The 26,296-nt window shown below is 46.7% G+C and overlaps 1 protein-coding gene and 2 pseudogenes across 1 annotated transcript; 2 read left to right on the top strand and 1 right to left on the bottom strand.

The window, feature by feature from the left end:
• Positions 1-11,659: 11,659 nt before the first annotated feature.
• LOC148158245 (uncharacterized) lies at positions 11,660-12,646 on the top strand. Its single transcript, XM_088007485.1, has 2 exons — positions 11,660-11,817; positions 11,883-12,646. The coding sequence occupies exons 1-2, from the start codon at positions 11,660-11,662 to the stop codon at positions 12,622-12,624; spliced, it is 900 nt and encodes a 299-aa protein (XP_087863611.1). The 3' UTR covers positions 12,625-12,646.
• Positions 12,647-12,653: 7 nt separating this feature from the next.
• LOC148158244 (uncharacterized) lies at positions 12,654-14,001 on the top strand (annotated as a pseudogene).
• A 6,718-nt stretch (positions 14,002-20,719) lies between these two features.
• Positions 20,720-21,637, bottom strand: LOC148158243 (18S ribosomal RNA; annotated as a pseudogene; the record flags this gene model as incomplete).
• Between the last annotated feature and the right edge of the window lie 4,659 nt (positions 21,638-26,296).

The following is a 26,296-nucleotide window of genomic DNA, read 5'->3' as shown; positions in this document are numbered from 1 at the left end:
AACTTTCAACTAGGCTAATTCAAAACCACACTTTTTCCTTGTTTTTGTTTAACAGGTTGACTTTCTCCTGTGCTGTGGTTTATTTAAATAAAGCTGCAGGTGTCATTTTTATAAAATGGATGTTTTGTTACATATTTGTTAAAATTATGTCATAACAAGATAATGAAAGACAGATCATCTTAAAAAAACAAAAACAAAAAAACCTCATTTGTCTTCTCCCAGTGCTAAGTGTAGAAATATACAGCTCAGTCAGAAATAACTGATCAGAGTCTGGAGGAGGGTCTTGGCGCTGTCAATCATTCCTGTGTATACGCTGCTCATATCCTCCCCCTTGTGCTTTGCTACACTACAGCTGGTTCACCACCACATAGCCTGCCAATGAATGCTAATGATAGTTAGTACGGCCACCAATCATAGCAGATAAAAAGGTTTTCCTGACACTGTCCTTCTGGCTCTGATTGGTCGGGAGCGGTGCATTTCTTCAGATGGCAATAGCAGCTCAGGGAGGAGGAGATCGACCGTTTTACATATTATCTGTCTCACATTATAAATTGCCTATATGGTTATAGTTTTAGCAGTTATGGGAAAAAAAACAAAAACAAAACTTATTTTGTAAAAGTTACACTGCAGCTTCAATTACAAATTGTTTTTCATTGTCTTGACACATTGTATTTACTATTTTGTGTTTTCTGTTATTTTTGGTGCTTTGCATGTCACCTTTGGGTTTTCTTTTGCTTTTTGGTATTTTTGTTATCCTCCTTCATGATGGTGGAAGTTCAAGGAACAACTGAAGAGGCGGAAACCAGCCAGAGCAATTAGTCAGATCTAGATATGTTAATAGTTGTGGTTTAACACTAATGAAATTCACATACATTTTTTAAAAGTAAAAATTATAGAAAAACATGTTTCCTCTCTGTTTGGTGGTCTATGACTCACTCTGTCTTTAAAAGCTTATAATGGTGATGGAAGAGCTAGAGGGCCTCAGGAGGAGCTGCTGGGGGAGGGTTTTTGAGTATATGTGTGTGTAGGTGTGCGTGTGTGTGCGTGTGTGTGTGTGTGTGTGCTCTTGCGGGCATTCCACTGGCTCTCCCCAGAGGGTAACAAATGTGAAGTGATCATTTCTTTTTTGTGAAAACACACACAAATACATATAAAGAGCTCCAATAGGAAAGAAAACACCCCCTTCTGCAGGATAGCAGCGTTTAAAATTCAGCAAGCATATTTAAACAACATATTCAATACAAAAAAAGAATGCTTTTTTTATCTTCAACTCTGCTGCTTTGAGTATAGACAAATACACACATACACACACTGATCTGTAATGCCCGTAACCTCCTTTATAACCCCTTTGAGCTACACAAAAACACAGTAAGTGTCTTGGGTTAGAAATTGGATATGTCAAATGCTCAGTCTGGCGTGAAATACATAATAGTGAGAAATTTTCCCCCTTCCTTTTCTTCTCTTTATTTTCGCCTTCTTATGTTTGCACTAGTCTACAGTGGCCCCTCACCCTTCATACTGCAGCTCTTATCGTGCTCCCGTCGGACTTATCAGCTAAACTCTAGCAGTTGTCAGCAGTCCCTTCCTCAACCCACCGTTAGTGTGACCATAGGAATGATGAGATCCTTCACTGCACTCTCACCCACAAACAGAACAATTTAAAGGACCAATAAGTAGAATTGTTATAGCCACTAATATAGCTTTAATCTTTTGAGCAAAGGATTCCGGAGCCATTTTTATTATTATTGTGTAACCTATAACTGGGTTTTGCTGCCACTGAAAGATACCGGTTAAATCTTTCATTCACCTCCAAACACAGTGTATTTAAATGATGTGAAGGTAAGCTAGGTTCTCTCCATGCTCCACATTTTAAACGCAGCATTGTTCAGTTCAAAGTTCTCTCCACCTACTCATGCACAATATATAAAAGATAAACTTGCTAAATATATAGATACATTGCCAGGTAATTTTGCACAACACTGGAGGACAACAGGACGATTCTTTTACATGATATAGAAAAATCTTGATAGCTAAATGAAACCTGGAAATGTAGGTATGATTCATTTAGTGCAGTTCACCACAGCAAAGGGAAAATGATGCAGGCAGAACAACTCAAAACCACTTGTATTTTTATTTTTTCTCACTCTGTCATCTACATTACACACAGCAACTGACAGATAACAGCTCCACTAGTGTATCACGACTCAATACCAAAAGACAAGCAAACATTTTCCACAATGTTTTGAGGCTTGATGTTTATTTTGCGGTTATTAATAAGTGATCATCTGAACACAGCTGTGGTTGATTTAACCACCTGTTTTACTGATGATCTGTCAAATAGAGTGTAGGTCGCCTTTGTTTGTTTTTTAACTAAACCAAAGCACGCTGAATTCTGCAGCACATCTACATATTAAAATTGACATAGTCAAGCTAGCATAACTGACCTACTTCTCTTTCCCAAGCTATTTTTTTTAATTAAAACTTTTTCCTGACCTTGTTATCTTGTCATAATTTTGACTATTAATATAAAAGCACTCTGTCCCTTTCCTTTTTAGACATCACATATAAATTTAAGATTTAGCACATTATGTTGACAACTTAGCTAAAACCAATGGTAGTCATCATCAGCTAGCGGTTGTTTGCCCTCCAGCAGGGAGCAGGGAGACAGGGTGTCACATACATGATGTCATGGTGCAATGTGTCTATAGGAAATGTTTAACTATAAATTCATGGAGATACATGGTGCCTATATCAAACATCATTTCATCTGAAGTATGATCAGTGCTTCACATTTTGCTTAACACAAAGCAGACGAAACAACAGCACTAGCAAAGCTTAGCTCTCCACACTTATACACTTTGGACTACTGGGAAGATTATGGAAGACATTAAGTGTAAATCTCTGCAGCATAACAGCATAACTGCTTCAATCTCCTAACAATTTTAAAAGATTTAACATAATGTGCAACAGTGTAATTATACTTGAAGGTCCATTCATTGTGGACAAGGTTGACAATTTTGCTTTGTCTGAGTATAATGAGCAGCGTTTTAGCTCAACACAACAGCATTTCTCAGCTGGAGTGAGGAAAAAGTGAAGTTCCTGAACAGCAGCCATAATCATTCTGCAGGTACTGATGGCTGGAGCAGATTGACAGCTTCTGCTTAGATGTTTACTAGAGATATTGCTTTTGAAGAAACACCTTTCATAAAGGTCCCCCCTGGATGGCCCTGACATTTCAGGAGAAATCTCTCTAAAAGGTGACTTTTTAACCGTGTAGTTTCCTCAAAGTAATAAAAACTTGTTGCCTCCATGTAAGTACAAATAAAATCAAAGTATTTCTCTTTGACTTCCTGTGTGTTTCTTGTTCCTATGTTGACCCATTAATAAAGATGATGATCATGGGTTTTAGGAAAAAGGTCAAATTTCATGTGGATGGATGATATGTAACATTATATTCTTAATGGTGAAAATGAGAAGGCATGATAAAGAGAAAACTATGACTAAGGGTGTTTTCACAGCTAATAGCCTAGGTTCGATTAGGAATCAAAACTGCATCATTTGATCCATTTTCAGCTGGTGCAGTTCTCTTTCACACTGCATTGTGTCAAGTCAAACTCTTTGAAAAACATGTGCACCTTCTCACCCTGGGGGGGCGCTGCACCAAGAACCACTGAAGGAAACAACACCAAAGACATGAGTGCAACTTTTTTGTTCACAAAAAGTAAAAAGAAATGGGAGTTGGATTTCTTGTAGGATTTCTTGTCATTTGTAAAAGAGAACAAGTAATTTCTCCAATAGCGCTGGACCCACATAAGTGTGCCCACCAATGGCCAGATGTTAAGACTGGTTCTACAAAATACTGATTCAGAGGGTCTGAATATCATATTTCATAAAAAAAAGAAATAAAGAAAAAAGTGTCTTATGTTGCATTACTGTGTGTTGTTCAGTCACATATAATCCCATGATAATACATTAAGGCTCAAAGTCATAAAGTGATAAAAGGTGAAAACCCCTTAAGGTGTGTGAAAACCTGTGTAAGGACTCTAAAATGCTATAAGCTATTCCTTAACATGGGAACAAATCCAGGTGTATGTACTCTAAGGAAGACGAAATGACAATAATATAGCCTCCAGCTTCCCATAATGCACCACACTCCTCTCTTGCCTAACTGTTCCCGAGCTCATTCTGGAGCAAATAGACTCTAAAGACAAGCTCTTACCTCGTCCTTTAAAGCCTCAGTGTAATTGTGCTCCTTTCCTCTAAGATGGGAGTTCACACCTCTTTCTCCAATTCCTGTTTCTTTTATGTGTCTGATGTAGAGGCGAATCCCGCTCTCCCATCTTTTATGCACCCTTTAATAGACACTCGCAGTAATTGCGCCTTTAACTTTGGGGACTTCTGACTTGGATGCCCATAAAAGACTGCGTCCGTGTTTTTCTTTAGGGGGTGGGGGGAATGTTGATGAGACTGGGGATGTGTTGGACTCCAACTGCAAGCAATTACGATATGCATGCATGAAGCTTGGCATTTCAAATATTGCGGCAGGTTTTTTTTTTTTGTTTCATTCCCACACTGTCATATATATTCAACTAGAAATAAGTGGAAACCTATTTGGCTAAAATGTTGCGAATGCCCACTAGACAACAGCTATATTTAGAAATGAAAGGTAATAAATCTGCTTGGAAATGTAAGGTAAGGATACCAAAACTCTTAACAACGCAATCAACACAGTATTTTCTGGCTTGCAGAGTGTAATTTAAGTCCCTTTCAAGCTGAGAATAGCCGACACACACACACACACACACAACACACACAACACACACACTCGGAAAAACCAAACAAGTTTGGCTTAAACACCAAGGTTTTATAACCCAGCATAAACCAATCTGCCACTCATGGACCCCAGCTGTTCTGCACCATAGTAGGGGTTAAATGGCTTTAAGCTGTGGGGCAAAAAGGCAAGTTGAATGTGAGGAGAGTTGGAGGTTAGAAGGAGGGCCTAAGCAAGGGTGAATGAGGGGAGTAGTTTGTAGCAGCGGTGTTTACGGTGAAGTGCTGGTCAAGCACGACTGCCTAGTTGTCTTGAGTGACCCCCCTGCTATGGACGGTCCATTGCAGCCTAATTTCATCCATCAGCCTGATGCCCCCTCAGGGGGCAGGGGTCCTGGCCCGTGTCAATTCCAAACCATAAGGGGGGGTTATGGGTTTGGAATTGACACGGTTCCCTGAGGGGGCATCAGGTGATGGTGAAAGGAGTTGGAGTGATGAGGAGGAGCAGGGGAGCTGGGTCCCACAGAGAGGTTGATGAAAGAGGCTGACTCACTGTGACTAACCATGGAGGAGACAGCTGATAGATACCTTAGAATTAGAGTCTGTTCCAGTGAATGAGGAGCTTGGCAGCAAAAGGAGGATGAAGACAAGGATTAAATGGGATGATGGATAGTGAGGAGTATTTCTGTATTCTCTAAGTAGACTTGGATCATAAGTGAGCTGTTCTCTAAGTAGGGTATGAGAGATGTGACATGTTATAACCGAATATTTTTCTCCTATGGTAGTGCAGTATCTCATAAGTCAATTTTAATTAAGCTTTTTTTTTTTCCTGGCAGCACTTTTACCCTTAAAGATGACTTGGATTAAAACAAGTAGCTACTTCTATGCTTGAAACCATTAATTCTGTCTAATGACATAAAAGAAGAACCTTGTCACTTTTTGGTTATGTCAAAATGGTGCTAGTGCCTTTGTGGTCAAGGACGAAACAGTAGACACACAGAAGGAAAGTTGTAAAGGGATGAAATGATGGTAGGAAGGGAAGAAATGGGTACAAAAGTGGAGAAATCTACAGAGTGGGAAGTTTTGGTACTTAAATCTTGTAGATAAACACATTTCATTAATTTCTCACACAGCTAATAGAGCTAATGCTGTCTGTATTTACTTCGACATGTCTTTAATTTATGTTTGAGGCCAACTGTCGACTGTTCAGTAATGTGCATCTTCAATAACCGTGTAAGGAAGTCTGCTTGTTGTTGTTTTCTTTTGGTATTTGACAGTTTACATTTTATGTTTTGGATGTGACTGTGCCTCCAACTCTGCATGGACAAACGAGTAAACAAAACACGTAGTTTGCAACAGATAATTTTTGGAAGATTTAGCAGAACATCTGATGAACTTGGTAACTTCTATAAAACAGTCAATCAAAGTTTATTTGCATAGCAACAAAGTGTTTCATTTCAAAGTGTTTTAAATCATAAAGCTCTCATTCTAGGGATGCACCGATCCACATTTTTCACTTCTGATACTGATGCAGATATCTGAGGTTTAGTATTGGCTGATACCGATTCAGAAATCTAAATTGACTTTAAATGTTTTTCTTTCTTTAAACACAGATATAAATGTACTGAATTACAAAATGTGATAATTTGTTTGGTCAAATGTCAAACAACAAAACTTTAATTTGTTCAGTCCGTGCAGTTAGGACAGCAGCCAATGTAAAAGAAATAATAAAGAAACTGACAAAAAATAAAAAAGAAACTGCACCAAACCTTCTTTCAATTTATTCAGAAAGTGCAATTAGGAATTCTAATATATTGCAAAATAAATGATAAAGCACATTTAAATTACATAACTTAATTTGTTTAATGGAAAATTTAAAAAAATAAGTTTTTTGATAAAACGTTTTTGCATTCAGATGAGGTGGGGCTTTTTCAGCTAAATATAAACAAATTTTTTAATCACATGAGTGATCAACAGCCAGATGTTACTATTGGTAAAAAGAACAGAGACGACACAGGAAGTGGATGAAGGATGATGGTTTGTTTTTCGGGGTTTTTTTTTGACAATGTGCAGCTGTCTCCACCAGAGCTCTCACAGCTTCACACCATTCACAAAAAGTCATGTGGCATTATGAAGTGTTGAATCCAAAGCTCTTCTGTAAAATCACTGACTACAATTTCCCCAAAACGGCGCATGTGTTCACTCCCATGTGTACAAGGTTTGTCGCTCCAAAGCCTGAATAAAACACAGACGTCTCCTCTGATTTGCTGATTGATGAAGAGCGCTATCGCCACCATGGCTGATTTATGAATACATCTCATGTCACATCTGTCTTGAGAGCATTGATTTCAAAACCTTATCATGTGAACAATCTTATTCAAGAGTCATTTTAATTGTATTGTTTATTTAATGGAAGTTGTGTTTTTTCGACATTAGACAAGGACTTGGCTGCTATTGGAGATAGCTACCCCAAATCTGAATGGACAAACAAACTCTGACTACCAGTCAGCAAATAGACTTGTAATCAGTTTATTGCTTGCAACTGGTCCATTTTATTATAGTAAGTCATTATAAACACTAAATTAAACTGAATTATTGTTGGGCTGAGTAAAATATTAACAAAAACAATTCAGGCAATTATTTGAGAATTTATTGTATCCCTTTCCCATCAATACTCTTTCACATTTCCATGCTGAGAATGGATGAAATATCAGCGTATCACTGGAACTGCTGACATATTAAATGTGGTTGAACGAATTCAAGGTTCTTATCTGTTTTACCTGAGAGCCAGACTCGAGCACGAACCTTCATTATCAGTGTTATTAGCCGCAGTGAGAGCAGCTCTTAGCTGCATCAACCTGTCTTCTGAGATCTCTACAGTGCAAATTGGAAATATATCACGTCCATCAGCCGTTACCGCCATCCAGCTCGCCAGCCGCATTTACAACCGTTCCATATTTATAAATAACACAATTGTGATGGGATGGAGGGGTAACCTTGAAAGGGCTCGTGACATTGTTTTTTATGATACTCATCTGAGGTAATTACGCATTGATTGAGTCTCCTGACAAACAGCAGGGTCGAACAAGAGATGGGTCCTACTTCAGTATCGCTCCCTTCGGTTTTGACTGATAACTCTGGGGTCCCGCTGCCATGCTTTGCTCTTAAATGTCCCCCTCTAAATGGGATAGAAGGAGGAGTGGGCAAACAATTTTAAAAAAGGAGGAAGAATGTGATATTTCATTATCACTTCACACCAGCAGTCGCAGATGCAGTGACATAACAGTGGTTGCAGATAAATCGGCTCTGGGGCAGCGGTAAGGTAATGGGGCTGTTAGTTAACAAACAGGTGGGATTTATTAGACTCTGAGATAATGGCCTGTCTGCTCACATCCTAATTCTATAAACTTAAGCAGGAATTAAACACGGGAATGTTCCTTTTGTTGCTGTTCTCTGGGGAACTTGTGTAATTTGCAATAATAGTGTGATGTTATTACAGATATATACTGAATTAAACAGTTTTTAATTAGTTGTATTCTTAGAAGAATTTAATTAAATACATTTTTGGAAGCATTGCTAACCTAAAATACTGTGGCTTACATACATTTTTCACTATTCACAGATTCTCAGGTGGATTTAGAACTAAACTTTGATTAGGTCTCGTTCTGATCTAAACCATCCTATTAAAACACCGGCTGTATGTTTACAGCTTCCAGTATTGGTTATCTTCCAGTATTGTTCTGTATTTAGATCCATCTATCTCCATCTTATTTTCATATGGATAAATAGATGGATTTTCTGGTTGGGGAGGACATAAATCAGTAAGAAGTAGGCAGGGTCAAGTTAAGTGGTGATTGTAACAGAAAAGAAAGGGTTAAACAGAAAACAGAGGTACCAGAATATGGACACAAGTTCTGACTCTCCTGTTGTTTGACCATTAAAGAGTTTTCATAAACTTGCCCTGTTCTGGAGCCTCCACTCTCCCCAACAATATCCTTTCTGGTTCTGCATATGCAGTTCACTTCTCTATATGTCCCACGGGTGAAATAATCTCCAGTAAGAGGACAGGATGCCAAACTTCATCAGTTACAACCTCCAGGATTCAAGTTTGCTGAAGTCCAAGTCTCCAGAGGACTTCTGCCAGTAAGCCACCTCATCCTGTTGACACAAGACTTCTATCTGAGCTGCCAGTCACTCACCCTTGTCTTTTTCACAAACACTAATCTGAAAACTGAACCCAAGAAGTTACCAACCATCTTGCAGTTTTGGTTTTCTAATAATAATAATAATCAAAAAATACTCACTTAACATTTACTGGGTGTGTTCTGTATTCTGGATCTGACTTCTACTTAAGCCAGTACAGGTGTTTGTGCTGTTAGTGTGGCAAAATGTGAAAACGTTTGAGGGTTATGAAATTATAAAGACTCTGTCCTTGGGTCCTTTGCCTTATGTGTTGCTCCCCTTCTCTCAACCCCCTTTCTGTCGGATTACTGAGAAATAGTCTGACAGAACAACAAGATTCTTTAACAATGAAAGTAAAAATTTACTGTATAACTTTTCTGAGAAACATTGTATTAGCACGATGCTCAGGAGGAGCATAGCAAATGTCACAGTCTAACAGCAGGGAAGTAGGGGGTTGTTCCGTCAGACTGTCAGTTCCCCAAACCACACAAAAAAAAACTTGAAAAAGCGCACCTGGGGTCAGTGCAATCTCGCTGGGCTGCGTACAGAGCAAAAAACATGTTGGTCTAAATGTCTCTCTTAAGACCACAGGAGGATTAAGAACAGGTGTTTGGAGATTTTCATATCAGGTATCATAATGTAAGTCTGTACCTTGAACACATTTTGAACTTGCTTAATCCTTGTGCGTGCGAGGACTGAGGCAAACGTAGAGGACTGTGGCAAATGTGGCACGTGTGTGGGGTCGGTTGGACCCCGTTTGTAGACACAAGGGTTAAGAAAAAAAAAAGATGAATTAAAACTGTAATAGATTGAAAAAATATATTTATTCTAGGTATCAGATTACAGTTTAGGTCAATAATTTACTCATAATTATTAGGTAAAGGGGAAAAATGTCATAGGTAAAGCTGTAGCCCACAAAGCAATCACCTGACCCAAAATAAAAGTGGCATTTCAGTCTAAAGGTCATGGAATATTTCAGGAAAAACCTTGCCCCTTTCAGATTTCCAGCGAATGACAATAACTTACAGTGTCAGAGAGAGTTCTAAGGCTACAGCACTATTTGCCGAGATGTCACACTCAATGTATGCAAACACACAGGGCAGCACATGACACACAAAACCACACATTTTTAATACCGTAACAAAACCAACAGTACAAGACATAATCACATATATTCCACAGGAATCCAACTTGTTTTTAGTTTAACTACATGTACAGGAGTTTGTACACATTCACACAAAAAACGTGCACTTTCTATCACACGCTGGACATTTCTGCTTGTGATAAAATGACCTTGTTGTCATTCATCTTCACATCTCTTCCCTTGAGGTTGAACCACTGAGAGGAAGGGAGAGTGAAAGACGTAGAGAGAGAGAGCAAGAAAGAAAGTGCCTGAGACTGCAAATCTGTTACAAAGGCAAGTCATTGATTCCGGGATGGGGAATTAATGAAGCCTCGGCAGGATATGACAGTACAGTGTCAGACAAGGAAGAGTTATGCAGGCCGTCGGGCTCTGGGAGCCATAAGCTTACAGATAGTTGTCTCTCAGGATGACAAAAGAAGAAGTAGAAGAAGTTAAAAAGGCATTCATTAAATAAAAAAAAGAAAGAAAAAGAAGCCAATTTACTTGAGCAACATTGATGTGTTGTTGGGCATTTCTTATAGCAGTTTTCACTCAGTCTTTTCATCTCACACAAACTCTCTGCTCTTCTGTTTCACTTCTGATGAATCATGGTTACCGGAAATCCTGTCTTGATTTCAACAATACTTGTTGCTAATGAAACTCAAAGCTCACTATTTTCTTTTGTTTTCTTGTTTAAAAACCAACAACAAAATGCACAACTTTAAATTCCATACAATAGAAAAAAAATTACATATGAAAGGAAATTAGTTATGCTTTTGTCAGATTTTTTTTGTACACAATGTCCCTGGAATTGGAAACAAAAAAAAAAAAAAAAAAAAAAAAAAAAAAAAGATAAAAGGAGCTGCTGCTGCTGCTCAATCATTCCAAACTGGAAGTGTGACCTCAGGCAAGACAATGAGTCGCTTACTATGCACATTTCAAACCCCTGGGCTTCATATGTGTTTGTCATTTATAAGTTCTAATGCAACATCTAAACTGCATTCTTTTCACTTCATGGTAATTTTTTTGTCTATTTAAACTTACATGTCCTTATAAAATCCTATTTAGCTAGAAAACTTCCTTCAGAATGTGACGGCTTGCCATGTAAAATGATACATTACATAATAAAACCTGTCGCAACCTTCATTCATGGGTTTAAATTAGTGTTTTATTGAAAATAGTTTGAGGTACAGAGGCATAAAAAAATTTTTCAGATCATCAAACAAATTGTAATGATGGTTCTCATGATTTTATTGATTAAGGGGAAAAAAGCCAAACTAACCTGGTCCTCTGGGTAAACAAGTAATTGCCCACTTGTTAAATCCTTAATTAAAACCTTTGAAAGCTGAGCTCAAGTTCACAAGGCAAACACACCCACACACACGCGCGCGCACACCCACACACACACACACACACACACACACGCGCACGCACACACCCATACACACACACACACACATACACATTTGTCTGGCCATCTTTGTGGGGACTTTCCATTGACTTCCATTCATTTCTACAGCCTAAACCTTACCTTTACCCTTTTCCTAACCCTAACCATCACATACCTAACCCTAACCCCTTCTTATGGTGAACGGCAAAAGTCCGCGGTTGACGCTGCTCTGCCACCGCTCACGCTGCCAGGGCGGACGTGAGCGCTGCCCTGCCGCCGCTCACGCTGCCAGGCCGGACGTGAGCGCTGATTGGCTGGAGTGCAGCGGCAGCGCCCCGCCGTTCCCCTGGAGGTAATTACCCTCAATAGGGGACACCTGTCCATTCCAGCCCTGGCAGCGGTGATTTTGCCGGACAGAGACGCTTCTACTCGACGTTTTGAGCACTGGGGAAGCTTCCAGATGCCACTTGAAGGACCCTACAGACGTTGTCCCATCTGCCGCAGTAAGTTTGCTCAGCTGCCGAAGCATTTGGACCGAGTTCACCACGTTTTGAACCAGGCGGAGCGGAAAATCCCCCTGGCGTTTGCCCACGGACAAGTTAACATCCGGGGGATGGATTGTCCTGTCCGGGGCTGCAACTACAGAGGTCCGAGAGTGGACCGCCACCTCTACAGCGGTCACAGGGAGCTGGACATCAAGGCGACCGACGACCACCTCCGCACACTGCAGTGGAGAGCCACTGTCCGCGCTCTCGCCAAGCTGAGGTCCACGGAGCCCACGCCGCAGCTAGTATCCGAGCTGGACGTGTTGGACCAGCAGGCACCAGCCCCAGACTCTCCGGGGGAGGACGGAGATGTTTCCTCTTCTCCGGGGACACCGCAGCGGACCGCTCCGGAGACCCTTTCCGGTAGGGATTCTTCGCCTTCCTCTCACATGCCTGGTTCTCTGGCTGCCTTCCCTCCTCCTCCTCCTGGTTCCAACACCAGCTCTCCCCCTCCTCCTCCTCCTCCTGGTCCTGGTTCCAACGCCGGCTCTCCCCCTCCTCCTCCTCCTCCTGGTCCTGCTTCCAGCGCTGGCTCCCCTCCTGCCCAGACACAGCCAGAGGCAGACCGGAGCGACTCTGACCCTCCAGCCGGGTCCAGCAGCAAGGTAGTCTGAGGGCTTGCCCTGCTGCCCTTTGCCCCGCTCGTCTTCCCTGCTGCCGTGGAGAGGTACTTGGAGGAGTACCACACACACCTCCGGGGGGCTCTGTCCACGCCACAGCACCGCATGAATGCACGCTCCAAGCTGGGCTGGATCCGGACCCTTCTCTCCATCGTTGCTGGACGTTCATGCATGACGTGGAGAAGATCCACGCTTTCCCACAAGCCCTGAAGGACAAGAGGAGAACCATAACAACCGTCAAGGTCTACCTGGTGAACTTCTCACAGTCCGTGGACTACTTCTCCGACACTCCACCGAGAGGATCCAGGTTGACCAGGAGACAGATCAGGGCCGTCAGCAGGGCGGTCAGAGTGGACCTCCAGCAGATTGGAACCGAGATAACGCTCCACCAGATCTCCGTTAAGCGCTCCAAGGCAAAGAGGTCCATCACCAGGAAGCACCTGCGAAAGTGCAAGAGCCTGGCCACGGCAACCATCCCTGTCCTCCTCGGGAAGCTGGAGGCAGCACCACCGAATGTCCAGCTGTGCCACAGGCTACCTAACCTGCTACCTGTCTGCGGTGTACGGTCACAGACCTGGCGTCCTGACAAACATGACGGTGGGAGAACTTCAGGAAGCGATAGACGATGCTGAGGAAGGATCTCCAGGCTTTGTAATCAATGTAAGTGGATCTCTGAGAACCAGGTGCATGGAGCTCTGGGCAGAGAACCAGGTGCACTGAGCTCCATCCTCCTGGAGCTCATGATCTCATCCCTTCTCAGGTGAGGAACCACAAGACCAACAGGGCCTTTGGAGCTGCCCAGCTGTTCCTGACCCACGCAGAGTTCAGCTGGTTCGTCCGGTGGCTGTCGATCCGGAGCACGCTGACCCCACGATGCAAGTTCCTGTTCTTCAGCAGCAACCAGAAGCGGATCTCCAAGCTGACACGGTTCGCACAGTGTGCCTGGACCGAGATGGGGCTTCCGGGCCGGCCGACCATGACTGATTTCCGCAGCGCAGTAGCGACACACGTGGGTACCACATTCCTCTTATTAACCGGTCAGAGAAAACCACCAGATTTTTTAATAAACTCTTTTATTCTGTTTTACAGGCAAGGGATGCACACAGCAGCGAGGTCAGAGGACAGCTTTCCCGGGTCTTGTGCCACGACACCAGGACTGCGGACAGGTTCTATGCCAACCAGCTCACTGCGGAACAACTGGCGGACATCAGAAGCAAGTTTGACAGAGCCACAGCACCACAATCTTCTCCAGGTTCTGGAACCTCCGGGAACGGTAGTCCAGGACTCCCTCGGCAAGGTGACTCGTCTTCGGACCTAGCATCCTCTACCACCCCTGGGGATTCAGAGAGAGAGACGGAGCAAACCACTTAAAAAAAAAAGTTAAATAAAGAAATTAACTGTGAAACAACCGCATCTCTTTAATTACCTGGGGTGGGGCGAGGTTTGGGTAGCTCCAGACCCGCATGGCCATGCAGAGAACCAGGGGCATGGAGCTCCAGGCAGAGGACCGGGCATGGAGCTCCAGGGCCCCACATCCAGGCAGGGGACCGGGCATGGAGCTCCAGGCCCCCACATCCGGGCAGGGGACCAGGCACGAAGCTCCAGGCAGGCACACCCAGAACACTAACCCACATTCAGGCTTTGCTCCGGGGAGAGAAACCCACTGTGAGCCCCATCCAGAGAACCAGGCTCTCCACACTCACCTGTGCACCTACACTTAAGCACCCCTCCTCGGACTACACCCAACAGCACGCGGGGCCTGGAAGGTCGTGCCCCTGGTAAGGCAAGTGGGGGGGGCAGTACGGCCTTGTGTTCACCGGGGAGGGTGTCTCCTCCCCGGCCGCTTCCCGCAGGCCGTCCCCTCTCCCTGCCCTGGTCGGGACCATCCACTGAGAACCAGGGTAACCAGGCCCACCGGCCGAACACGTGTACCCACACTTAAGCACCCCTCCTCGGATTAAACCCTCCAGCACGCAGGCCCTGGAAGTTCGTGCCCCTGCTAAGGCACGGCCACCCAGCCCCAGAGAGCAGAGAGGGGGGATGAGGTCTGCCCCACACCCGAGAGGGACAGGCCCTGGCCGGCCCCGGAGGACCGGTTGGCCCCTTCTCGACCCTGGAGGGTCAGAGAACCGCAGGGCACCGGCCGCACGGGTGGGGCGCTTGATGCCAGAACCGAGAGCCCACTACAGGCTCGCCCTCCCGCCTCACCGGGTAAGTGAAAAAACGATAAGAGTAGTGGTGTTTCACCGGCGGCCGAAGCCTCCCACTTATCCTACACCTCTCATGTCTCTTCACAATGCCAGACTAGAGTCAAGCTCAACAGGGTCTTCTTTCCCCGCTGATTCTGCCAAGCCCGTTCCCTTGGCTGTGGTTTCGCTGGATGGGAGTTAGGGACAGTGGGAATCTCGTTCATCCATTCATGCGCGTCACTAATTAGATGATGAGGCATTTGGCTACTGTGTGGCGGCGCATACCGCTTTCCGGATTGAATCGTGTCCGTCACGGCATCAGAAATCTGCACCATGTTGATTTGTAATCATCACGAGTGCCGACTATCCAACACATCCAGCGCACGCCGTGGGAACGTGCTCGACTCGAGTGGCCCTACCTCCGAAGCCACACAATTCCGTGGCACCGCAGCCACGAGGTATGTGTGCACCTTCCACCTTGCCCGGTTCGCACAGAGTTCCCCCACATGCCAGGCCAAGGCCCGTGCAGGGCGCGTAGAGTTCCCCCGCTCCACCAGTCCAGTGGGTGGGACCCGTCCTATCACCCAACAGCTGTCCCGTCGCCATTGGGGAGGTTGTAGACGCTGCAACACATGCCCAACCACAACCACATGCGCGACCAAATTTTGCGTGGTTCCCCTAAGAGACACTCACGACCGCTTATATGTCTGTACTTAAAGGGACGAAGGCCACAGCCTGCGACACCTCAGCCGCGGAAGGACAAAAGGGGGGCAATTCCTTCCGATTGATTATTTGGGACTTCAGAGTCGGCCAGGTCAAACTCGACTCGTTACCCGGGATGGTTGGTTTTGCCGGCGTCCGTGCCGTACCAGCGGGACCACGAGGAGGTACAACCATGTAACTACTGCTCCTCGGCCTAAGGGGCAGCTCTCCCACCTTCTACCCCTATTTATTGGCTGAGGACCCCCAGAAGGAAGTGCTAGTGACTCCACCGTTCCACGGCCGTAGCGGTACTGAGTGAAGCTCTATTCACCCCTTAAGAGAGTCATCGTTACGACCCGCCGTTACCATAGTTTCCCCCTGGAGGTTCCATGTGATCCTCCAGGGCTTGGGCGGTGATACCCCCATTTGACCTGCAAATGGGTGAACTCCTAATGGTTGGTCTGAACACCCCCCAAAAACGCTAGCCGTGTTTGAGGTAGTGTCCTGCCGGTGACGCCCGGAAGGCAACCGTGCACTTTGCCTACCAGGTATTCCCAAGATAGCCGCCAAAGCGGGTCTCTAGGCGACTCTGTTTCGAGGTGTTTAACGTCTCTCGTCGACGGGAACCCCGTTCCAAGTTCCCATTCGTCACCCATTGATTTGCGCCACATTGGAGACTGGCCGCTCCAATGTGTCGGGGTAGACTGTCTCGGTCGGGGTAGGGTCCCACCTTGACATTTCTAACTCCTCCAACCATACTCATAGGCCAAGGTCTTGGTGCCGCCCTCACCAAGATTTAAAAAAAAAAAAAAGTCAGACTTAGAGTTCAAACTTTAATTTAACAACCAGAGAAAAGGGAACAAGCAACATGTAAACTATACATATTTTCAGCGGGAGAGTTTCTTGAAGGTTTTGACCATCCTCACTGTCCTCTGGAGGGCCTTGGTGGACAGGGATCTTGCCAGTTTTCTTGCCTTGATCTTGGAGAGCCCCATCATGAGGAGCACTTCCATGTTGTCCTCGTACCATTTTCCCCTTGCTCCTAGGGGGAACCCGTAGGTGTGAACCTGCAGAAGATCGAAGGTTTCTGCGATCACTGGGGCGAACACATAGTACTTTTTGGTTTTCCTTCTAGCACGTCTCCGGAGGGTTCCAGAGCGAAGCTCAAAGGCGATGGCCACATCAATCACAATGCCAGTCTTTTCTTTTATTAAGATCAGATCTGGCACTGCTGTGCCAAACTCAGTCGAGGAGATGTGTTTTTCTTGGAAGACCATCCAATCCAGTTTTCTGGCTTCCAAAGCAAGTCGGTTGCAAATGATGTTGTGGTTCATCATTCTGATCTTTTGCAGGCTGTTTCAGGAGCTGACAATGTGTGGCAAACCCTCCCAGCCCTTGTGGCAAAGTCGGCAACTGGAGTTAGTCTGCGAGCCCCGACCAAGGGTAGTGAGGGTATTTACGGTATTGGATCTGAGATGTAGTGCCACGATAAAGTCAGACTCACTCAGCCAGCCTGGGTCTTTTAACCAGCTATTGCTGATAGGGTCATTCCGAAAGGCGTTTAAACCTCTCCCTTGAGATCTTAGAGAGATCCACTTCTGGAACTCCTCTCTCCTCCAGTTGGGCCCAATGGAGTGAGGTTCCAGCGATTCCAGTTTTTGCTTCAGTTTTACTTTCTTATCTGTTCCAAAAGCGACCCTCCATCTGGAGTCCAAGTCACCCTTAGGAAGGAAGGTCCCTGCAAGTGTTTTGCATGAAGGGTCTTTGGACTGCAACAGTTTGCTCCATCTCTGTAGCTGGGCTATTGGAACCACTTTGCCAAGTTTTTGGAGTCCTAAGCCCCCGTCTTTTTTCCTGGAGTATAGTATGCCGTCAGTGGTGCATGGCTTGAGGTGTAGCCAGGACTTGACTTCCTTACGTATCAACCGGTCAGCAGCCCCAAGGTCCACAGAGCCCACCATGCTCATGACAGAAGGGTACAGGACCCAAGGGATACCATAGGTTGAGAACAAGGTCAGTTTCTGGGTAGGTTTCAGAGGTGCTGCATTGACATGATCAATGATGTCCTGCAAACGGACTTGCAGGTTGGTTGGTACGATACCTTTGGTGGGGCAGAGATCCACCCCCAGGTATCTAACTGTCTGGTGTGGACTTAGCATTGGTACCGGGAGGCCCTTGATGGTCCACGGATCGCAGTTATTGATGGACACAGATCCGAATGAGCCAGAGGAAAAAGCCGCTGCACTTATGGATCTTGACATCCAAGCCAGTGTTGGATAGAAACTTCTCAAGAATCTTGAGATTGGAGGCCATACCTTTCCAGGAGCTACTGACAATCACCAGATCGTCTGCATAAGCCAAGGTGGTGATTTCAAGACCTTTGACTCTGAAACCCGTTCCCTTTCGGTCTAGGAAGGATAGGAGGGGGTCAAGGGCAAGGTTAAAGAGTAGAGGGGACAAAGGGTCACCCTGTTTGACCCCAACCCGCAGAGTGATCTTGTCAGACACCCCATTCCCTGTAAGGATTCTGGAGTATGAGCGGTGGTAAGAGTCCTCAATCAGGTTGCGAACACTGATGTCGACTGACTTGATCTCTAGTACTTCAGAGATGTGTTTGTGGGAGACAGTGTCGAAGGCCCGAGCCAAGTCCATAAGGACTAGAGCAAGCGTCTCTTTTTTCCTCCAAGCTCTTTTGATTAGGCCATCAACAAACATCAGGTTTGTGCTGCAGCCTTCGCCTTTGATAAAGCCGCGCTGGGTAAGGTGGGTGGGGCAAGCGTCACTGAGTCTGTTGCAGAGGAGCTTGGAGAGGATCCTCAGAATCACTGAGCTAAGGGTTATGGGCATCCAGTTCTCGATGAGCCTGAGCTTTTCCTCATCATGGCATTTTGGGACCAGGGTGGTGCGGCTTCCCTTTAGGATACTGGGAAGCTTGCCATTGAATAGGATGGAATTGAAAAGACAAGCCAGGAGTTTACCATCCTTATCCCATTTGAGAAGGTGGGATTTCCGTACACCATCAGGCCCTGGAGCAGTGTTTTCCTTCATGCCTTTGAGGATCCCAAGGACCTCATCGGGGGTGACTGGAGACCTCAGATGACCATTGTCAGCTTCTGAGATGTCACCAAAGACTCCAAGACCAGTGAATTTGTCTCGCCCCTCCCAGAGGGTACGGTATGTGGATTCGACCACATCTTTGTTCAGAGGGCACGATCGGAGACTCATGCCCTCAAACACCACGGTAGCAGCCGCACTGAAGTCTTGTTTAATAAGCCATTGCAGGTATTTGAACTTGTGGCTCCTGATTTTCTGTCTCCCATGAGAGTGGGTAAAGTTTTTGCGACAAACAGCGAGTTCACCCTTGAGGCTCTTGATGGCTCTCATGTTCTTAATGTATTTCCAAAGGGTCTTGTTCACCACCTTGGGGGGTGAATTGAGCGGGTGAAGGCCACCCTTAGGAGTGTCCCAGTCTTTGAAGGTTCTCTTAAGCAGTTTCCTGAGAGAGATCCCTTTGCGTTTCCGCTTACTTGTTTTATTGGTAGGATACAAGGGAGTGTTTACCAAAGCATCTTCCATGTCGATATTCGGGATGGCATCACACGTGGGCCTCTGTGCTGACACGGGGTTACTGTTGAGGTGTTTCCTCTTTTTGTGGAGGGAGAGACCTCTCTGGGAACCAAAGGAAGCCGGGCAAATGTCACAACCATGGGGTTTAGACTCAGGGGATTTGCTAGGTTTTGAGCCACACTTGCCGGAGTGACAAGGAGCACTAGCAAGACTCTTTTTCCGACTATGACATTTAAGGCAGTACCACTCAACCTTCCGAGCCTTGTGTTTAGAAATAAGATGGGTTACGCCCTCTCTAGCCGATGAAAGAGAAAGAGCATCCAAGCATAGAGGGCAATTTTGTTCCCGCCATGGCATTCTGAGTCCCACTGTCACGTAGGGGGGTAACTTGAGGTCAGACGTCATTTTTGACCTCCAGTTATTAGTAGTACTGAAGAACAAAAAGTTGCACCTAGGTGGGGCCAAAGAGAAGAGTCTCTTAACAGGAGGTGCAGACTTAATTGTCATAATAGGCATCTGATCAGGGCCCTCCTCAGGGGGACGGGGTCTCCTTTTAAGCAGAAAGCTTAAAAGCAGAAAGCACCTGGTGGGTTCACCAGGTGCTCCCTCAGATGAACAGGTTGACCGACATTCCACTCCTCTGACAGGTGTGCTCCACTGGGGGTTCTTGAGATGTAGCCTGGACATCCCGGTCAGATGAGAATGGTCGGTGTCCTTATCCGTGGAAGACAGGACTGGTTAGCTAAGTGCAAGACCCAACCAGCAAGCCATGGCACACAAAACCATCTAGTTGGAGAGAAAGGTTAGAGCGGATAACCAAGGGTGGGCAGAGCCTTGGTAGGTGTTAGAGGATAACACATTATAGACACATGTCACAGCCGGCGTAGAGAGTCATAGTTACTCCCGCCGTTTACCCGCGCTTCATTGAATTTCTTCACCTTGACATTCAGAGCACTGGGCAGAAATCACATCGCGTCAACACCCAGCGCGGCCGTCGCGATGCTTTGTTTTAATTAAAAAGTCGGATTCCCCTGGTCCGCACCAGTTCTTAGTCAGCTGGTAACACCCGGCCGTGGGGCCCCCGCCCCACCCCCACGGAGATGGGGAAGAGATAGGGGACCCAGACGGGCACCACAGCTGGGGAGATCCGCAGGAAGGGCCCGGCGCGCGTCCAGAGTCGCCGCCGCCACCGCTGACCGCATCCCCCCCGCCGGCCCGCCTTCCGAGCAGCGGCGGGCTCCACCCCCCCGACGGACCCGGGCCCCGCAGACGGGCCACGCACTGCCCCTCTGGCGGCGGGGGCAGGGGGCGACGGGGCGGCTGCTCCCCCAGCCGCGGCACGCGCCTAGCCCCGCTTCGCACCCCAGCCCGACCCAGCCCTTAGAGCCAATCTTTATCCCGAAGTTACAGATCTGACTTGCGAACTTCCCTTAACTCCCTTCATCCAACATGCCAGAGGCTGTTGACCTTGGAGACCTGCTGTGGATATGGGTACGGCCTGGCGCGAGATTTACACCTTCTCCCCCGGATTTTCAAGGGCCAGCGAGAGCTCACCAGGGCGTGGGCCCCTCTCTCGGGGTGAGCCCCAGTTAGCCGGGGCTCGGTCCCACCGCGGCGCACGTCTTTCCCAGTAATGATCCTTCCGCAGGTTCACCTACGGAAACCTTGTTACGACTTTTACTTCCTCTTGATAGTCAAGTTTGATCGTCTTCTCGGCGCTCCGCCAGGGGCCGATCTGAGGACCTCACTATACCATCCAATCGGTAGTAGCGACGGGCGGTGTGTACAAAGGGCAGGGACTTAATCAACACGAGCTTGTGACCCGCGCTTACTGGGAATTCCTCGTTGATGGGAAACAATTGCAATCCCCAATCCCTATCACTAGTGGGGTTCAGCGGGTTACCCGCGCCTCTCGGGTAGACTTGCCCTCCAATGGATCCTCGTTAAAGGATTTAAAGTGTACTCATTCCAATTACAGGGCCTCGACAGAGTCCTGTATTGTTATTTTTCGTCACTACCTCCCCGAGTCGGGAGTGGGTAATTTGCGCGCCTGCTGCCTTCCTTGGATGTGGTAGCCGTTTCTCAGGCTCCCTCTCCGGAATCGAACCCTGATTTCCCGTTACCCGTGGTCACCATGGTAGGCACGTAGCGTACCATCGAAAGTTGATAGGGCAGACATTCGAAAGAGACGTCGCCACCACGGAGGGCCAGCGATCGGCCCCAGGTTATCTAGAGTCACCAAAGCGGGCTGGGGCGGGCCCCGCCCCCCCCGGGAAGGGGGGAGGAACTGCACACCGCATGGGTTTTGGGTTTGATAAATGCACGCATCCCCGACCCCCCGCCCCGAAGGGAGGGGGCCGGGTCAGCGCTCGTTTGCATGTATTAGCTCTAGAATTGCCCCAGTTATCCAAGTAACGGTAGAGCGATCAAAGGAACCATAACTGATTTAATGAGCCATTTGCAGTTTCAATGTACCGGCTGTGTGTACTTAGACTTGCATGGCTTGATCTTTGAGACAAGCATATGCTACTGGCAGGATCAACCAGATAGACCCCCGCAGGACGGGGAGAGCCTAGGCCGGCGGCAGCGGGGGAGTTACCCCGGCGCTGCGACGACCAGTGTAGGATGGCTGGGACAGACGGGTCGTATTGGTCTCGCTACCAATGGGGCGACCGCGGGCTGGAGCTGGAAGGCAGGGGCGTGGGGGCCCCCGGAACGTCCGTGCCCAGGTCTAGAGGCGAGCCTGCAAGGCTGGAGGAACCTTCCACCGAAGCGCCGGTGCCGGAGCATCCGGGGCCGGTGGGAGCCCTCCATGGCAGGCCACGAGTGCTGTTCGGTCGGATCGTGTGTGTAAATGTGTGTGGGGAGCCATCCACTGGAGCTCCAGACCTCCAAGCGGGGCACCTAGGCGGCGTCAGCCCGCTGACAGTGCTCCGTCTTCGGCCTGGGTCCAGGGAGACTCCGCGCTTTTATTCCCGCTTCCATGGAGCTCCCCGGAGCTCCAGACCTCCAGTGGGGTACCTAGGCGGGGTCAGCCCGCTGTCAGTGCTCCGTCTTCGGCCTGGGTCCAGGAAGACTCCGCGCTCTTGTTCCCGCTTCCGCGGGGCTCCACGGAGCTCCGGTCCGACCGGGGCAACCCCCAGGCCTATCAGATGGGCCGTGGAGCCTCACCGGCCGAACGGGAAGCCGCAGCGTGAAAGCCCCGGTTCTCCAGACCAAAGTGCGACTTTTGGTCGAAAAAGCGTTAAAAACGGCCGAAAATGGGGGAAGAGAGGGCTGAGACCCGCTTGGATGGACTCCCGAGACTTCCAGGATCACGAAAATATGTCTAAGTGTTGAAACACTTAGTCATTTTTCCGCCCAGACCCTCTTTTCCAACTCTCTCCTGTAATCGTTCCGGCAGTGTTTTTCATTATAAGGTCCCAAAATCCACTTTGACTTTCACTGCCAAAAACTTTTCCCATCGTCTATCAGTACTACTTTTTTGAAACCCCATATCTCCCTCATTTTTTAAGATAGAACCATACGGACCACCCCAGGCTATTCCGCGGACTCCGGACATTCGAACTATACTCGATTTTCCCGGATAAAGCGCATTTTTGACCAATTTCGGAGCTCATTTCCGGGTAACCTTCTTTCGCTTCTACCGCCGGCTGGGAACGTCCTAGAGACGATCCGAGACCACCGGCGTGATCAGGAGGCTCGGGGCTTTTAAACGGTATATGGCATGCACATATTGGGGGCCCCGATCTCACGGGATAACCGGAAATGTCGTTTTCATCCATCCAGAGAAGGGCTCTCCATAGGGAATGAATGGGAGCCCACCCGACGTTTGAGCCGGGGCTGGAGCCACAAACGGGGTCCGATCTCCACGTGCTTCGGCACCATTGGAGGGGACATCCGGGGCTAACGACACCCCGAGTTTGACACGCCTAGCTCTTAGGGTCGGGTCTCCACGGGGTCTTTGGGTTCGGAGTACCCCAGGGCCTGGATCTCGGCCTTGGGGGGCGGTGGGCTCGGAACCAACGGTGGCACATGCTCCGGGGGATGGCCCCGAACCGACCCACCAAGTTACAGCCCTCTGGGATCCCGTTAAGGGGGTCTCCCGCGGTGGTCTTTGCCTCTATCCCATAACCTCAGAACAGCATTTCCCCTCATGGGGATCAGAAAATGTCCACACAAAGAAGCAGTGGTCCCCACAACTCCACATTGTAGACAGAAACAGTTCCCCACAAGGATATATGATATATGTGTGTGTGTGTAGGTGTGTGTGCACTTTGAACTGCCTTGTTGCTGAAAATGCGCTACATAAATAAAATGACCTTACCTTACCTTCATGCAAGCAGATGAAAGAGAAGGAGAAAAGACAGAGTCATATTTCCATAACATATACAACTACTATTCAGAAGTCAAAAGCAATGAACTGATAATATTATCTCTTGCTACATTGTGCAGATGCTTGTTCTGCACTGATGAAATGTTACTCGCCTTGGCTGCTTAACAAATGGAAGGCAGTGCTGCCATCTTGGAATCTTTATCACTACATCTAAAAACCTGGTTAGCATCAGTAGTGTAAACCTTTGTGTGATCCAATCTCTTATGTATTTAAAGGACTAAATAAGGGTGTGCCTTTCTCTCTGAGTGTCATACTCAGTTACTGCCCAGTGCTAAATAATAACACAAAGCCTCCAAGCAATGACGGCTCGCGTTATGCGACAGATTCAAAGTGACAAGTGTTGAGGGCAGATCCACGGCCGGCACACTCATGTCTGTGGGATTGTTGGAAATTCACCAAGTGCCTCGAACATTAACAGAAGATAATTTTAAAAGGAACAAAGCTCTCGAATGGCTCACATTTTGCCCTGATATTTATGCCAGTGTTTCATAAATGGCCTCATTTAAAATTTGCCACATCTGAGCTGTGAAACAAGTGCCGCAAACTGAGCCCAGACCCCATAAGGCCTGTGGGACGGGTCTGCGTCTGCGGCCAACATTTGTTTAACTTCCACTTTCTCTTTGCTCTTTTATTTTCAAGGACTTTCGTTGAGCAGATGATGTAGAACCTGTTTCCTTTTCTTTTTTCCTAAATGAAATCCTAACACTCCACCCAAGTGGTAAATCATCATTTACTAGTAGAACCAAAGCCACTTTGTCACTGGAGGGTGACTGCTACCGTTTACCCCGAGGAACAATTTAAAAGCAAGTTTGCGAACAGCCAAATCATGACTGGGATGAAAAATGTCAATATCCATTCCTGTCATTGAAAAATAGGAGACGATTTGTGCACAGCGTTCTGAAATTTTTACCCACGCGAGACGCGTTTCTCAGCACGCACACCACAAACCCTTTTCAAGCGATGATTGAGGAAAGGTGACAGTACTGATTATGTGAAGGTATTCCAGCCTGACCTGGATTTAAGAGGTTATTAGGGTGAAGTGCTCCAACTACCCGGCGCTCCGAACCCTCCTTTACCTCGCTCCATCCTTTCTGAAGGCCCTCATCACCAGCCATTAATGCAGAGGCATAGCTGCGCCTGAATCTAAATGTTTCATTATGGCAAGAGTGCAGATACCAATTTCTGCACCCATTTCTCCGTATTTTCCCAACGTGCCCCCCTCGTATGGTCTCCGCACCTTCTGCCTCTCCTCCAACTTCTCTCAGACTGAGGGAGGAGAGATAAGCATGACAAATTGAAATAAATGAGAGAGGAGAAAAAGGTGGTACGGGGACAATGCTGGTGCCTCGGCTCCTCCTTCTCCTCCTCCTCCTCTTCGGCTTGGAAAGGGAAAAAAACGGAGAAGATGACAGCGAAAGGGCTCAAGTGAGAAAAGCAGAATGTGAAGAAGAAGGAGGGTGAGCGGTGGTGAGAAAGACAAATTATTTATCCAGCCATTATTATCATTTCACCACCAGCTGTCCTCTCTGAGAACCACGGTGTCGTCCTACGCTCCCCTCTGTCCACCGCTCTGAGTAATGACTGGCAGTAATTGGGGGGATCTCACTGACCTTTTGCCGCCTTTGTCTCCACATGTGTGGATCTATATATCAACGGGTGTGCCACAGGGTTCCCCGCTCGGGGTTATGTAATTTACAACATTCCGTCTTATTCAATCCTGCTCGGAAAGCGCTTTTAACAATGTATTGCTATATTACATGACGTGTCAGGCCGAGCCTGTCAGAGAAGAGGATATGAGCAGTAACGGTGTCTGGTCCGAGAGGGCTGGTTGCGTCAAAACAATTCATACCCGGTCGGCTTCATTGCCACCTCATTAGGAGATTTGCAAGAATTTAGACTTTTCTTAATAGTATCTCACAGTTTTTTGGGGGGAGGGCTTTACCGTTTTTATTTGAAACTGTGCTCTTTATTGAAAGGAATTGCTTTTTAACCCCTAAACAAATAAGACTACCAATGACAAAGACTCGGGATGTAAGATATACCCAAGTAAAACAGGATAAAACACATTTCCTTATAAAGTCAATCCAAAATCCCAAAACGATGAAGACAAACAGCATCCTGGGGCATTTTTTTGCTCGTCTACCGACAGCTGTCTTGCTTGGAAGAAGCTCTTTCATTTTTTTACACAAAGTGAGAGATCTGGGCAGACAAGTGTTTTAGCCTGAGGAGACAGCGAGCCAAATTAAAACAACTGCCTGATGCCTGGAGCTGGGATTGTGATTTTTCAAATCAAGGGACTAGCTGGAGTCAGATTTGGGTGTTGCTTGTCTTCTTCAAAAACATTTGTGTAACTTTTTATGAACTGTGATTAAAGGGACATTTTTAGATCCTTGGAAAAATAAAGGAGACAATTCACACATGTAGTCTAATATCAGTGTGTAGGAGATGAAAAAACAAAGCTCAGTAGCCAAGTAAACTCCTGCACACTCCTTCAAAAAATCTGCCATTAATAAAGGTCTGGGACCGACTAAAAATGTTCACTTTCAAGTGTGAAGTTTATTCAATTTTATAGACAATAAACAACTATCTGTCTATTTTTCACTGTAGTTCAAGTTCAAGTCTACTTGTACAGAACATTTCAGCAACAAAACAGTTCAAAGTGCTTTAAAACCAGTTGTGAAACATTAAATGAGCATTACATTTTGTCAAATGTCATCATCAAAATTATCAATACATGATGATTTTGTGGTTTTGCAGTCTGACCATGTTAGGTTTAAAGGAGCTCAGTGTTTCAACTGTTTTGCAGTTTTCT

Source organism: Poecilia mexicana, unplaced genomic scaffold, assembly GCF_051168715.1.
Source record: "Poecilia mexicana isolate PSO_F unplaced genomic scaffold, ASM5116871v1 scaffold_7, whole genome shotgun sequence".
NCBI classification, from domain to species: domain Eukaryota; kingdom Metazoa; phylum Chordata; class Actinopteri; order Cyprinodontiformes; family Poeciliidae; genus Poecilia; species Poecilia mexicana.
This window is presented reverse-complemented; position numbering and strand designations above follow the sequence as displayed.